Source organism: Alligator mississippiensis, chromosome 2 (assembly GCF_030867095.1).
Source record: "Alligator mississippiensis isolate rAllMis1 chromosome 2, rAllMis1, whole genome shotgun sequence".
NCBI classification, from domain to species: Eukaryota; Metazoa; Chordata; order Crocodylia; family Alligatoridae; genus Alligator; species Alligator mississippiensis.
Window position 1 is genome coordinate 128,101,832 of NC_081825.1, and position 16,349 is coordinate 128,118,180.

A 16,349-nucleotide genomic window follows, 5' to 3' on the forward strand; every position below is an offset into this window, starting at 1 on the left:
CAGCTGGGGTGGAGCACAGGATGGAGCCACAAGCAGCTCATCTGAAGGGCCATGGGGAGCGGGGCATGCACCCTGGGAGGGCATGGGGGCGTGTGCCCCCAGATCTGCATGTGGGGTGGGCTGTGCCAAGCTCTTCCCAGTGGGGTCTGGGCCAGGTTGCATTCGGGGCGGGCGGCGGTGGCACTGTGAGGAGGCTACAGGAGAGGCTGCAGCCACCCTAAAATTCACTGTAGCCCCCACAAACCTCTTTCTAGTGCAGTCTGGCCCAACACCTCCACCAGGAACAGCCCGGTGCTGCCTTGGCCCTAGCCTGCAGCGGCGTACAGTCTTCCCTGCCCCGCATGCATATCTGGGGTCACACACCCCCGTGCCCTCCTGGGATGCATGCAGCAGCTGGAGCTGCCACCTCCCCAGCACCCTCCAGATGAGCCACTTGCGGCTCTGTCCTGCACTCTGCCCTGGCTAGGCAGTGCCTGCCCCTGCTCCTGCCCCAGCCCCACTCCCTCCCTCACCATGGGGGCCTACAGGAGTGGGGCTATGGGGGGGGGGCTGCACCCACTCCAGAATTTGCCATAGCCCTCCCAACGCCCCCTCCCAGTGCCACCACCAGGAAGAGCCTGATGCTGCTTCAGCCCCAGCCCACAGCAGCAGCCTACCCTGCCTCTCGTGCAGATCCAGGGGCACCCCCCGCATGCCTTCCTGAGGTGCAGATAGTGGTGGGAGCCGCCCCCCTCATAAGGCTTGTTCTGGTGCCCTGCCCTGGCTGAGCAGCCCCTGCCCCTCCCCTAGCCCCACTCCCTCCCCCATGCCTCTCCCCCACAACAGATTTGTGAGGGGAAGCCCCGTAGCCCCAGTGAGGGGGGCAGAGATGAGTAGCCTCAGTGAGGGGGTGGCCCCAGTGAGGGGCGGTATGGAGCCCCAGTGAGGGGCAGAGATGTGGAGTCCCAGTGAAGTGAAGAAAACCAGAGGACTGAGAGCCCAGTATGTTTATATATAGAGAGAGTTGCCCCCGAAAGGGGCCAGGGCAAACTTAGACCTGGTTGGGTAATTGGCTGGCCACTACTGTAGTGAGGGTCATGGGAGAGGCCCAAAAGATGGTACATCTGCCACCCAAGTATGAGCTAGCTAAAGCCTATGGCCTGTAGCGCGCAGGTTTGTTATTACCCTGAAATAGAATAGTTTTCTGAAAGCATACTGTTAGGTTTACAATAACTTGGATTATTAAGAAGTATTAGCTTTACAGCTGAATACAAGGCATAACCTGTGGCCTAGCAATGCAGCTGACCACAAGGCAGAATGATAGCTAGGCCTTTGCTTGTGTCAAGTAATCATTTTAACTGCACCAAGCATTTTCTGAGTTAAAAAGTGAATCTGTGTCTGTGTGCTAAAAAAAATCAGCTACAGCAAGAAGTAAGATAAGACAGAGAAACCATTGTTTGAGCTTACTGGTTGTGTCCTTGAGAAGTATCTTCTACTGTGTAAGGTTTTGCTAACATAATGTTACTGTTACTTAACTTTTAGCTTTTAAAAGTGCTAGTTCAGCTTAATAGAAATATGCTGTTACAAAGATTTGTAGAGCACCGCCCCAAGTATTGCTTTTTGTTAACCATATAGTCTTGCTTTGTTATAAGAAGTATAAAAGATCGCCTCACCCTTGAGGGGGGGCCATTTTGCCTTTTGCTGGCTTTATGGACTTTGCTCGAGCAAATAAACAGCTGTCTTTCTTTACCCGCGTTGTCTGTCAATCAAATTACAGCTAGACAACGGACCTTAGGGAGGTTTCTCCCACCCCAGGCCTAAGGAGCCCACTCCAAGAGGGAGCAAGGCAATATAAGTTGTCGACGCATGAAAGAGACCCTGTGAGAGAGGGTGGATTGTGAGAGGCCCTAGTGAGAGGAGGGCGGTATGAATGTGAGTGTCTGAGGCCTGACAATGAGGCCTAAGCTTGGTCCGGCTGTAGGCTGGGATTACTGTGACATCTGGATCCCATCTGTGAGGCTCGGGCTGCAGTGTAGGGGAGGAACGAAGCTGCAGATAGCACCCCCTGGCATCGGGGCAAGAATGGGCAGCCTTCCGCCTTAATTAATACCCTAACTAATTAACAACAAGGTGTGGCAGACGAGTCAGGTGGGTGGTGTGCCCAAAGGCAAATGGGTAAACTAGCACTGTGGCTAGTCGGGGAGACCCACATTGCTACAATCATGTTTTCTTCATGTCTGTGCATGCCATCACCAGGAAGCTCCTATTCATAACAGAGAATGTTTATGTTGCTTGACTTCAGCACATCTGAAGTCATAACTTTAGTTTTCTGTGACCCTGTCAGCACCATACTATGTAGGATATTTTTTCTTTTTATATGCAAAAGCAATTGTGTTATTTCTGGCTTTTTGGAATCTGAAGTGATTTATGTTGGTTATTTTTTTTCTTTTCATTAAAAAAGTGTTCCTGCACCTTGCCTCTCCCATAGTAGAGAGCACAATGTTGCTTGTACTACTTGCCAAAGTGTTGAGCAATGTACCAAACATAATCTTGAATGATGACCCTCTAGGTTGTTGAAAACTGATGCATGATACTTCCTGGTACTACTTCTTCCATCTGTTGTGAAGAAATGTATTCTGTTCCAGAAGTACTTAGAGAGACATACATGAAGCCAACTAAGAACTAGAGTAGAATTTCCTGAGAATTTCTAGGGTATTCTTAGCAAAAATCAGCAATGTTTAGGGCTTCGAAAAGTGAATTCCTAATGGGATTTTCCCTTTAATAATTTACTTTAAAGACTTTACTTTTGTTATCTTCTCTTGTTACCGTAAGACCAGATAAACTGAGACAGTATACTTACAGCGTGCTCAGATTTATCAGTCAATGTGAAGGTTCTTGCACTCTGTTTCTAAACGAACTTTTAAATATTTTACTAAAGGTTAAAAATTAAACACAGACAAATATCTGAGGTTAAAAACAATCCTAGCCAGGGAAATTCTTTTAAAAAAGAAGGATAAAAACTCTTCATCATGAAACTATTGCTGCTCTTGGGTTTTTCATGTGTCTTCTTTTGTACTTATGGAGGAAAGGTAAGAATTTCATTTATTTTAAATGAAATAATTAATTGTTTTTTCTTAAATACTGACTGGGAAAAATAGATGATTTTTAAATTTCCTTTAATGGTACTGATATAATTATTCCAACCTTGAATAGCTGAATCTTGATGTATATTTTTCTTTCCTCTATTTATTCTAGTTGGGTATTATGTCAGTGGGCCAAATTTGCATGGAGTTTCACATGGGTTCAGGGGTACTCCTAACTTGATTCAGTTGCAGAAATAGGGCCCCAGGTAGCCAAATTCTTCTGTTTATTCTCAGGTTATACTCAGGCAAAACTTCCAGTGAAATATAAGAATTAAGCCAGAATGAGGACAATAGGATCTGTCTCATTGTTTTGATTGTATAAGGATATAGTTCAATTAATTGAATAAGTACTGACCCATAAATAAGACAACAAATTTAACACGATTACACAACAGGGTAAAATTTCTATGTAAAATCCTGTTTCCATTCAAATCTGGAACAAAGTGCTCATTATTTCAGCAGATCAGGATTTCACTGTAGTACTTTAGACTTGAATTGTATTGATTTAACAAGCCCGTTCAAGAATGCCAAGCCAAATCTGGGGACTAACTTTTTTCTTATATCTGTATGCAGAAGTCTGTTGATGTAATTTTTATGTTTCAACATACTTTTTATCTCAAATAGTAGCAACGAAAAATGCCAAACCTTCAATGAAATCAGGGCCAGATTAACTATTTAGCAGGCCCTAGGCAGGGATGGGAGAGGCCAGGAGCAAAGGCCTCCCCACCTCTAGAGCAGCTACAGCAGAGAAAAGAACACCTTCCCTTCCTGGTGCTGCCATTGCGGAGGTGTGTGACTTGGTTCTCATTCACTCACTAGCAAGTTACCATGGGCAATGTAGTATAAATGAGGAGAGGACTCATTTGCATATTTTACTTGCATAGTCCTGGTATTTGCAAGATAGGTATGCAAATGAGTCTCATTGTTTGTTTTGTATTGCTGTCATGGCTGGCCAGCGAGTGAATGCGAACTGGGTCAATACTGGGAAAAAAATTATATTTACCTACTAGCACCCTCCCCCCAGGCATCCAGGGGAAGGGAAAGGAGAGGAGAGGAGGGAAAATGGACAGGACCATTCGCACCACAATGCATCTCCTGGGCCCCCCTCCCACCCCCCACTCAGCTCAGGGCCCTAGGCATGTGCCTAGTTGGCCTATGCGTTAATCGGGCCCTGAATGAAATTACTGGGGCTTTGTGTCAGTATAGGTATAAATCAACACAAAACTCATATGGGCCAGGGCCACCAACCAACAAATTTGTTTTTGTGCACGAGGCAAGAAAATATATGGCCATGAAATATACTGGTGTTTAATGTTCAAGTTTGCAAAAATTTCATTATACATAATTGTTTCTGCAGCTTCTGCAGACCTTAAAGGAAAACTTTAGATTCATATGTCTCTCTCACTTAATTTACTTAATTCACATGTGTCTCCTTAAAAATGTGTAGGTTATACTTAAAATCAAAGAAAGTTAGTCCAGAAAAGAACATCTGTTCTGAAGCATCCAGCTGCAATTTTGCTTGTAGCAATTTACGGCTGTGCGAAGCTTCAGTCCCTGATTCGATTAAGCAAAGATTTGGCCTGATTCAGTGGCCGAATCTCCAAATCCAAATCAAATCAGAACCCTCCAAATCAATTTGGAGAGATTCAGAAAGATTCAAAGATGTGGACAAAGACGCAGCTTTAAATGTTTTTTCTACATACCTCAAGGTTCCAAGCGGCTCGTCAATGCTGTGAGGCTGGGGCAGATGCAGCATCCCACAGGAGTGTGAGGGTCTGCTGGTGAGCATGCAGGGCAGGCCCCCCATGCCCTCCCAGCTCAGTGACTGCCTGCTTCCTGGGTCTGGGGTGGCACCTGGGGTCCCCTTGCGACTGATTGCCGAGCCAGCAGGACATGGGGGGGCTCCCCTGCATGCTCCCCAGCAGGCCTGGAAGTGGACTGAAAGTACTTGCCACCGAGCACATGGGGGGGTCCCCCATGCTCTTGTGGCATCTTCCATCCACCCCAGCATCTCAGCGTTCATGAGCCATACTAGTACCTCAAGGTATGTAGAAAAAACTTTTAAAGCTGTGTCTATGGCTGAATCCATCAGCGTCGAATCTTCCGATTCGGATTCAGCTGAATTGAATCAGGGACAGTGATCCAAATCAAAAAATTGAATCACTGTTCCTGATTTGGGCCAAATCTGAATCCAAATTGAATGCAGCCTGCTTCGCTCACCCCTATAGCAATTTACTGTAAATCCCACTGAATGTCAGTTCATCATACCATTTTTAATGTGTTCAATTTCTGGGTTAAAATTTTCTAATCTGCTGTGTACTAAAACTGACATATTGAAAAGGCAAGACTGTTACATTTGCAAGAAATCAGAGAGAAGAGACCCTGGTGAGAGATTCAAAAAGAAAAAGAGGATTAACCAAACCCCAAATAAGTTTTTTTTTAAAAGGAAGGAAGAGGAAGAAGATAGTGTGGGGTGACCATATATAATACTAAAAACACCTGATGTGAAAAACCTTTTTGATACAAGAAAAGGGGTAATGATGGGCCTGATATAACATCCAGCTGGAATCAACAGAAGGACATGCAGTACTTTCAGTGGATTTTGAAATGGGCCCAAATAGCAGCTCATTTGCTTCCTAGAGTTATTTCATTCTTTTTCTTTATTTTAGGTCTTCCAGAACCAGACCTCTGAGTACAATAAAGAACCAGTTCAGCAGGTTCAACCAACTCACAAGGAGACACACCTGGTAGGAGAATGTTTAAAAGAGAAATACACACAGGACTCGTGTGAGAAAGTTTTTTGTCTGCCCTGGAAGAGATGTGTGTCAGGAAATTGTATTTGCAAGCTTCCCTACCAGTGCCCGAAGAATGGCACCTCAGTGTCTTCTATTAATGGAAAAACATTCCGAACTTACTGTCAGCTGAAGAGCTATGAATGTCAGCGCCCAGAAGCAAAGTATATGAGTAAAGGCGATTGCATACATGGAGGTATTAGAATCCTATTTTCCAAACGTATATTGATAACTTATAGGTACTTCACTCTCTACGGATTAAAAACTATGTTCATTTATTTGCAAAGGGAGGAAACTCAAAAAGCCACTTAGTGTTTGCCCATGCCCCAAGGCAGGATCATCTATAGCTATACCATTCCTAAAGGCTTCTGTCTAACCCAATGGTGCTCAACCTTTTTGTCTGTGGAGCTGGATGGGCATTGCCCACTCCCTCCACAGGTTGAGTCTGGCTTGTGGACCCATCCTGGCACACAGCATACATGGTAGGGACTCATCTGGCTGCATAGTGGGAGGTTGGGGGGCAGCCCTGCCCTGATCCAGCTGTGAGGGAAAAGGGGGTATGGCTCAGCCCCAGCCCTGTCCAGTTGTGGGGGGCAAGACCCAGCCCTGTGGGAGGAAAGAGACATGGCCCAGCCCCAATCTGACTAGGCTGGGGGGAAGGAAGCATGGTCTGGCCCCCGGGAGGAAGGGGGCATGGCTTAGCCCCATCCTGGTCAAGTGGAGGGAAAGGGGCATGGCCCAACTCTGCTGAGAGAGAAGGGGGCATGGCCCTGCTCCAACCAGGCCATGTAGAAGGAAGGGAGTGTGACCCAGGCCTGATCTGGCCATGGGAGGTGGGGGTTATGGCCTGGCTCTGACCCACCACGTGGAGCTTGAGATTTTGGCAGTGGGATGGGGAGGTAGTATTAACTGTCACTGCTTCCCCACTGCCAAGGCACGGGGAGCCCCACGAGATAGATTCTAAGGCTCTGTGAGCTGCATTTGGCCTGCGGGCCAGAGGTTGAGCATCCCTTGTCTAAACTCTTCTTAAAAAACTCCTTTGATAAGATTCTACAACCTCCCTACATAATCTGTTCCACTGCTTGTCTAACCCTTCCATATTTTTTCTGAGCTCATGTTTCCTTTAATACCCTTCTGCAAGAATAACAGTGTTATGGGTTATGTATTTGCTTGTTTTAGAGAAGTTTGATGTTTCTCTGAACTATGGAGATTCAGAGTCAGAGGGTGTAATTCAAGTAAAGCTTGTGAACAACACTGAGAAGTTATTTCTGTGTAACAGCAAATGGAGTATGAATGAAGCAAATGTAGCCTGCAGACACCGTGGCTTTGAAGCGTAAGTTTTGTATGGTCTTTGTATAGAAAAGGGAAATACTGCATAGGGAAACCAATGTTGACAGGGCACCACCAGGTAGTGGAAAGAGCTGCCACTCCCGACACCCCTAGGTTTGTTTTTGAAGCCACTGTTGCAGGACCAAGAGACAGTGTTCTCTTCACTTGCTCTACACACATGGGTGGCCAGGGACTACCTTTGACACCCGACTCCCCAGAAAGGCATTGCATTCTCAGACAAGAGAGCCACAACTGATCAAGCAGGGGGGCCTTCAAGATCAGCCATTGCTATCTTGGGTTGGCAGAGGAGACCCCCAGTTAGTGTTGCCATCTTGGGCAGCTTTCAGATAACCCAATCAGCTGTTTCTGTGATGGCAAGAGTTTATCGGTCAAGTTTGCCAGGGAGCCTGTTGCCCCCCTGGCTAGAGAGCATGCTCTGAAGCAACTTTGTAGTGCTCCAGTCAAGGGGCACTGCACATGTGTCCATGCCTATAACACTCCATTCTGTAGCACTACAAAGTGCTGAGGCACTTTGTAGCACTGCAAATGAACATGTGTCTAAGACCTAAGTGACAACTTCATGCTACATGAGACCTGTTATCCTGCAGTAGAGCCCCACAAAATAACTATGAGAGAGAGTTCAATTCCCAGTCCTGGCCATTAACTTTTCAATCAACATGGGTGGGGACTTGTACCAAGACAGAACAGTGAGTCTTGGTTGAGCATTACATATTTAGCCATGACAAGCCTCTGTAATTGCTTATTTATTTGACACAGATTTCTTAATGCAGGAGAGTATCAATATTAAAACAAGAATAAGGCTACCAAAAAATAATTTTATTAAGGGCACAATCTTGCTCTGATCTCACCACTTTTGGCTTTCACTCAATTTGGGAGAAGTCAAAGATACTTAGCATAATGCAGGATGTTCCCCAAATTCCTGATTAATAAAGTCTACATACAACTAAAGGTTGGACCCTACATGTTTAATTTCTGCCCATGATGAGGCACAGTGAATTTGATGGGGATATACTTGGGTGCAGGGAATAATTGTATTGAACAATTTGCAGACTAAGAACCCCGTTTTATTTTATCTTTTCTCCCAAAAGAGACATCTTTTACTTACCCCTTTTTATTGACTCACCATTTTATAGATGGGGTGTATTTATTCCTTCTCACCCTGTTGTGCAGCAGGGTGGTGGTGGTGGGTGGGAATCAAATCAATTCTATATCACAAAATAAAAGGAAGTGTATTCTGTGTTATAACAATTGTTTTCTTAAACTGTATCTTCACAGGGGTGCTGAATATCACAGAAAGACATTCACTGTCCCAGAACATAACAACACTTCATCTTGGTGTCTTCAAGTGATATGCAGAGGGGAAGAGACTAGCCTAGCTGAATGTAAATTAATTAAAAGATCACCTCCAGGTGGTGTAAAGAATTTTGCTACGGTGGCATGCCATAAATTCCAGAGAGGTTGGTAAAAAAAAAAAAAAGAAAAAGAAAAGAAGAGGGTTTTTTAGACACTCTTTTCTTCATTTTAAGCTGTACTATCAAGCATGCTATCATAGACATACCATGGGCACTGACAGAAGTGACAGTTTGTTGTGCAATTGGGTCCCTGAAGTGCTCTACAGCTATGCCCTTACAGAAGTGCATGGCTGTAGAGCACTTAAAAACTGATTGATTGTGTAATAATCTGAACCCTCATTGCATGAAGGTTCAGATAAAGGTGCTCCAGAGCAGAGTACCTTCATTAACTTATGTCAGCATTTGCCAGGAGCAGGATTGGACTGATGTAGCCCATCTCCACCCCCAGTGCTGTCTTCAGAATGGGATGAGGAGAAGGGAGGGGAAGGAGCTTGGTCAAGGGTTTCCCCAGCCTGTGCTGGAGGTTGGGGTAGGAGGAGGGCTCCAGTCCACCTGCACCACCCTCCAGCCTAGGCTGAGGAAACCCCAGACTGAGTCCCCTCCACTCTCTTCCCCCTTCCCATTATGAAGACAGCACTGGAGCTGGGGGCAGGGGGCTAGGGGAGGGCGGCTGCTGAAAGCAGCCACTCTAAACTGGAGCTTGATCCACCAGTCTCCCAGACCCAACAGTTAAAGTCATTTGGGTCCGAGGGATCACTGTAACTCATGGTGCTTCCTGCAAAGCACCATGAGTTACTGTGGGGAGTGACTGTCTGTCAGTACCCTATATATGTGTATTGAATTGCTTTTTTGCTTTTTTGTAAAATTTATGATGATTTTCAGTTGTTTAAATAACAATAATAAACAAGAATTAACCTTTGTCCCCAAAATACTCTGAAAGACATTCAAAAAAGACAAAATATTTTACCCCCAATTGCATTCACTTCCTAATCGAGAAAGGCAGCTCTAAACTCCTTCTCTTGACAATCTTGCATCCTTCTGGATAATTTCTGTCTTACCCAGGTGAGAGATCCTCCTAGCCGTTGCTCTTTTCAGGAAGAAAATGCAATGAAATTAAGTAACCAGTAGCATGGTAAGCAATCCAGAGCTGGATTGTATGAATTCTTAGTGCTTTCTGCAAGGTGTCCATCACCTCAAATGACTGAACCTGAAATAATTAATTCCTTTACTGGTGTAAACTAGTGACCCAGTCCTTGTCTGAAGCTTTTTTTATAGTTCTTTGTTGTATATGTAAAATATGATGATAAATGGCTTTGAGGGACTGGAGTTAGGTTGCAGGTTTTGGGGGTTCTGGTGTTGTCAGCTATTTTGGTAGCATCAGAGAGAGATGCACTTGGCTGGGACAGATTATAATCTTCTCTATTTTTGATATAATCACAAAAGCAAAAATTTGGATACTCCTGAACATGATGTCTCCTTTACAAGGAAGAGTGCCCATCACATTAATCCCTAATACCATTGAGTAAAATGCCTGATTAACATTTTTATCTGAGTACTTAACAAAGAGAGTGGTTTCCAGGTAGCTGGAAGGTGGAGAGGGGAAAAAACCGGGAGGCCACACTGAAGGCCTGATTAAAGCCTTTTGAAATCAATGGACAGACACCTACTGACTTCTCTGGGCTTTGGATGAAGGCCTAAAATGCAGCAGGGAGGGGAGCAGCTAATGCAAAAGTATGCTTATAAATAAGAAATTGCCCAGTACATTTATAGACCTGTAGAAACTTCCACATATAGTTAATTTTTGTTCCTGTTTTACAGAATGTACACCACAGGAATACTGTTGTGCCAATAAGAAATGCATTCCTCTGACAGAAACTTGTAATGGGATAAATGACTGTGGAGACCTAAGTGATGAATTGTGTTGCAAAGGTAATAATATTGAGTCTGCCTCAATGTACATTCTTTTATGTAACTTCCCCTCTTGCATAGATAATCTAAGAGTGTTAGGAGAGAGAGAGAGAGTGGCATTATTTGGGAAGCAGAAAAATATTGTTGTTAAAAATTAGTTTGCCTGGTTGAATTAAAAAAGATTACTATTTATAGGAAAGTTTTGATAGTAAAAATAGATCTGCATCTTTTCCTGTTAGCAAACTGTCCTTAAACAAAGTTAATATCATCTCAAATGTATTACTCATGAAATATTATTCACAAAAATACATCTAAGATGATTCCTGACCTGCAGATCATTCATGACAAGTCGCTTTCTTCAGCATTTGAAATTCAAGCTGTGGCTAGTTTGCCTGAAAACAGAGTAGAAACAGGTCAAATAACTGAACTGGAGGACATAAGTTTTAAAATGAGGTTAATGTGCTACACAGAAGCAAGCAGAACATGCTTACAAATTCAAAATTCATTTCCACAAATAATCCTGATTTTGGTTTTCTTATTAGTGTTCCTATTAATAAATTTGTCTGCTAGAGTATTCATAGAAAGTGAATTAATAATGGATGCAAACAAATTCAAAAGTAATTTTTTATTAAAACATAATGAATATATCTGGCCAAATTTTAAAACTGCCAAATACATTTTGGCTTTGTATTTTTCACATAGGTATGCTTATAACTATAGACAACTATGCTTACAACAAGGTCCCTGTACCAGCACATTTACAGGTTAGGTGAAGTCTACAAATAAACTGTAGGTAAAAATCACAGAAAAAAATGTTTTTTCTTCTAATCCTATACTTGCACCTAAGCTACTTAACAGAACGTGTGCTTATAAGTAGGGCTGTACAAGGCTTTGGACAGAGCTTTGGATCCGGAGAAGCTTTGGACGCTTCGGGGTCCAAAGCAGCACATCCGAGTCCAAGCGCTGGCCTCGTTTGGCTTCCCAAAGCGGTTCAGAGCCGCCTCGGAGATCCAGCCATAGGGTATAATGGGGAAAAAATAACATATCTATAACTTTGTTGGTTTTTGTCCGATTTGGATGAACTTTTCAGGGATGGTAGACTTTGCAGAGACCATGAAGTCTGCTAAGTTTCAAGAAGATCAGTGTAGGGGTTTGGGGGAAACAGTACCCCAAATTCCTGAAAGCAACTTATGTCATGTCTAGGCGTTACAACATAGCGGAGTGAAAACTGCAGGGCTGGTAGCTCTTATTGTGGCCACAAAACCTGCCAAATTTCAAGAAGATCCATGCAGGGCTCTGGGGGGAACTGCCCCTCAAACTGCGGACAAGCAAAACTGGTGCCATGGGTGTTTGTGGAACTGACTGTCTGTCTTGGGGCAAGGAGGGGAGACACTGCTGCAGGCCTGGCTGCTAAGCTGCTGTGTTCCCAGTTACCAGTCAATCCATCATGATTCACTCAGGGACCAGGGACTCAGGGACCAGCTCAATACACAGGACCTAGCTACTACATAAAGACTTAACGAGCATCAATTAGCACCTACAAAACCAGGCTAAGGAGAGGAAAGAATCAATACAATCAACTGCCCCAGGACAGACACAGTCTTGGCAGGAGTTTTGTCTGTCAGCAGCTAGGGGTGCAAGGCCCCAGAACCCCTGCACCCATCTCCTCCACAGCTGGCAGGTGTCGTGACCTCAACAGGGGCCACCATCCCTGCAGCTGTCACCCCGCTGTGCCTTAACACACAATGTCACCCATGGCACGAGTGTTTTTGCTTGTCCGCAGTTTGAGGGGCAGTTACCCCCAAACCCCTGCACCAATCTTGAATCTTGGCAGGCTTTGTGGCCTGAGTAAGAGCTACCACCCCTGCAGGTTTGACCCCCCTGTGGTGTAACAGACAGCCGTGACATGAGTTTGGCTTTCAAGAATTGGGGGTACAGTTCCCCCCCAAGCCCCTGCACCAATCTTCTTGAAACTTGGCAGGTTTCATGCTCTCAGCAGAGGCTACGATCCCTGCAAGTTTCATCCAAATCAGACAAAAAACAACAAAGTTATAGATATTTAATTGATTCCCCATTATAGCCAGATCTCTGAGGCGGCTCCAAGCTTCGGAGCCACTTCGGCCAGATCAAGGCAGAAATCTGGTCCAGAGCTCCGGATCGGATTGCGGCCATCCGAAGTGGCTGGATCCGAAGCCAAATCGGATCACTGCCAACTCACACAGGCCTACTTATAAGTTACTTAGGCCCGCTCTACATGTGCAGGCAAAGGCACAATGGGATCTCGTGCACAATTCACAAATTCTTACCTCCTGCCATGCCACATGTGCATGGCAGGAGGTGCGATTGTGGGATCACACATGAGATCCTATCATACCTTATTGCCAGTGAGGGGGAGCCTGGTCCTGGACTCCCCCTGCACTGGCAAAAAGGAAGCTCCCACGGCTGGGAGCCCCACGCATCCTGTCTGAGGGGTTCCCAGCCACGGGGGTGCCCCATGCACTCCTGAGGCAGGGTGTGGGGAATGCATGAAACCCCTGGGGGTGGAAAATCACTGCAGGGGTGATCCCTCTGCCTCTGGGGTGAAGGAAACCTGCAGCCCTAGGGGTTTCCCATAGCCCAGTGCCCAAGGAATCACGGTAGACATGATCCCCAGGGGCTTCCTGTACCCCAGAGTCCTATGGACCATGGTAACCATGATCCCCAGGGTCTGGGAGTTTCCCGCACCCCCAGGCACTAAGAATAATGGTAGTTGTGATCCTCAAGGCCTGGGGGTTTTATGAACCCTGAGCTCTGGGGATCACAGCTGTCTCAATCCCCTGGGCCTGGGGGTTTTGCACTGGGCATGGTACACCCAGGAGTTAGGAGCCATGTCAGCTGACAGGGCTCCCAGCTGCAAGGGAGACCCTACTACATGTGCAAATTAAAGCTCGGTAGCAACCAACTATAAAGTCAGTACCGTTTTTCAAGGTCTAACTAGCTGGTTGGGGGTGTTTATTGTATGACAGCTGCTTTCCCGGTAATTGGGCAGTTAACCAGTTAATTGCACAATACCTTTAATGTGTAGAGGGGGCATTAGAAGCATAGTTTAGGCTTCTGCTTTTGAAAATGTTAGCCCTACTCCAGGGAGCATCCTAAAGCTCTACTGAAATCAGAAATGCTAACAAGAGAGGAAGTTGAGTGATGTTTAGCTGGGGTTGTTGTGAACACAACTTTTGGAAAAAATTAGCAAGTAGTCTTGCTCAACAAGTTTGGGAACTACTGCCAAATTTTTGTATCCTTGAAACTGAAAAATAGAGAGTATACAGAATTAACGGCATCCATTTCATCTTAGGTTTACAGTGTCTGGTGTCATCATATAGTTATGAACATCTGATTTGGACATATTACTCTTGCCATGTGTTAAGCTGCTGAACCATTTGACCCCATCCACATAAATGGTATTCTTTTTTCCTCTACAGAATGCAAGAACAAGAGTTTTCTCTGTAACTCAGGTGTATGTATTCCAAAGAAGTACCTCTGTAACAAGGAAGTTGATTGCCTTACAGGAGAGGATGAACTACAAGTGAACTGTGAAGGTGCTTTTTGATAGCTTTGTCCTGATCACTTTAAACTAAAGCATAAAGAATGCTTACCTATTTCAACCCTATGTATGCAAAGGGAATCCAAACAATTATTAATGGAGTCATTCTTTTATTTTGCTTTGAGCTTGCTCTTCCCTTTCTTGCTAGAGGTTTCATGATCAGATACCTTTGTAAATCTCAGGGCAGAACTGTTCAGTCATTTGCTTCCATATCTATTTCTGATTTATAAGCTCTTCAACAGTAGTTCAGTTACTGATTCACCTCTACCCTTATTTAGTTTGGCTCTGGGTTTTGTTTTAGTTAATCAGATTGATGTTGCCTGTTCTGGTAATGCCAAAAAAGTACTGAGATGGCTATATTTCTTCCGAATACAATAAAAAAGAATCTTCATTCACATAACTGGAGCATGTTCTCCAACAGCTGCAAAACCATCAACAAATTTTAGTTACAGAGTTACAAAACCTACTTCTATAAGGATAATAAAAAGATAAAAATATTCTGCTCACCTATTCCAAAGCTATCGTAACATTACTCTATTAACTGCTTTTTGAAAATTCAGCTAAGTGCCTGAGTTGGCACCTTTTCAAAAATAATGTAAAGTAAGTCTGTTAGCTCATTCTATATTATCCTATTTGAATTTTATTCCTAGGTAAACAAACTGTAAAGCCAATGATTAAGGTCAATATTTTGATATTGTTTTGGTGTTTGTGCTGCATGTATTTATTTAGGCATTTCAATAGTGTTATTTACCATATTAAATATTTCCCTGTGTAAGCAAATAAAAGTTTGGGGACTGTATGCCAGAGAAAGAGGGAGAATTTGAAGTGTATTAATGATTTTGTGTTTTAGTCCTAGATAAAAAAGAGTCCAGAGCCTGAAATTCAAGATCAACATGTTGGCATTTTATATGTATACATTTAGGTGTTTTTATAACATTAGTTTCCCTAGTGTAGTAATTCTGTCCTGATGCAATGCTGTGAAAGGCTGCGAGAGCATTTTCACGTGCATGCCAAAGAAAGAGAGAGTATGTGGTATGCTGATGATACTGAGTTTTATTTCTAGGTGAAAAAATGACAGAACTAGAAATTCAAGGTGAACCTGATGGTATTTTATTATTTTCATAATTTTATGTTAATTACTAGCTGTTACTATATACTTATTCATGCAATGTTGTGAAAGTATGAAGAGTATTTTCATGTGTATACTAGAGAATGAAAGATAACTTGGTATATACTCATGTTTTTATGTTTTATTCCTAGATGAACAAAATGTAGAACTAGAAACTCAAGATCAAGATGATGGTATTCTATTATTTTAATGTTTGATGATGCTAATCCCCATAGTATACTAAACAATTTTCTATGCAATTATATGAAAGTTTAGAGAGAGTTTTCATGTGTTTGCCACAGGAAAAGAGAGAATTTGTTATATATTGATGTTTTGGTGTTTCATTTTAAGTGAACAAAGTCCAAGTCCAGAGAATCAAGATCAACTTTTTGGTATTATGTTATTATTAACTCTATTCTCATAGACTTTGTTATGATGTCAGGAACATAGCATGATAAATATTTTCTTATTTAGTCCTAGATGAACAAAGTTTGGAACCAAAGACCAATATATCAATAAAACCAAATGTTTTATTGATATATTTATAATTTTAAAGCAGTTTGGAAACCTATCATTGCCTCAATCACTAGAATAAAATTAATTCTAAATAACTATCCATTTTGGTATTTGATTTTGGGTTTTTTATCATGGAAAATCAGATCTCTTCCTGCCGCCTTCGCTCACCAGGGCACAGGTCCAGGCCCCTCACTCCCAAGCCACAAATCCCCAGCCCTGCAGGTACCCTTCACTCCCCACCCACAGCCCTCTGGCTCTGCTGGTGACCCTCATCCCCCCCACCCACAGCCCCCTACCCCGCCAGCCCTGCTGGAGGGGATCCCCAGCTGCCAGGGCTACGAGGTAAGGGATGGAGGACCATACCCCCTGCCCCCTGCAGCAGCACCTGAGCCCTGGCTGCCACTTATGGGAGATGGCAGCTGCTGTGGCCCGAGTGGGGAATAGAGAGTGGTGCTCAGATCCCCCTCCCACATGGGCAGCACAGCCAGAGCAGAGACCATCAGGGAGGACAGATGCAGGCTGCCTACTGTGGGCTCAGGCTCTCTGCTCTGCTGCCTTCCCCCTGGGGCCTTCACAGCTCAGTGGGCATGCAGAGCAGAATGGGACCAGCGGGGAAGCTTG

General features: G+C 44.1%; 1 protein-coding gene across 6 annotated transcripts in view; it reads left to right on the plus strand.

Moving 5' to 3' along the window:
- Positions 1-2,598: 2,598 nt before the first annotated feature.
- The window catches only part of CFI (complement factor I), a 30,983-nt gene continuing 17,232 nt past the window's right edge, over positions 2,599-16,349 (plus strand). For 4 of the 6 annotated variants that reach the window (XM_014598295.3, XM_014598387.3, XM_019500099.2 and 1 more), the window contains exons 1-7: positions 2,599-3,068; positions 5,792-6,110; positions 7,094-7,247; positions 8,540-8,721; positions 10,435-10,545; positions 13,983-14,099; positions 15,365-15,406. In XM_014598295.3, the coding sequence (XP_014453781.1) occupies positions 3,009-3,068; positions 5,792-6,110; positions 7,094-7,247; positions 8,540-8,721; positions 10,435-10,545; positions 13,983-14,099; positions 15,365-15,406 (985 nt within the window). In that variant the 5' untranslated portion in view covers positions 2,599-3,008. The remainder of the gene's footprint in view (positions 3,069-5,791; positions 6,111-7,093; positions 7,248-8,539; positions 8,722-10,434; positions 10,546-13,982; positions 14,100-15,364; positions 15,407-16,349) is intronic. The other 2 variants (XM_014598338.3, XM_014598503.3) reach the window with 2 other exon arrangements.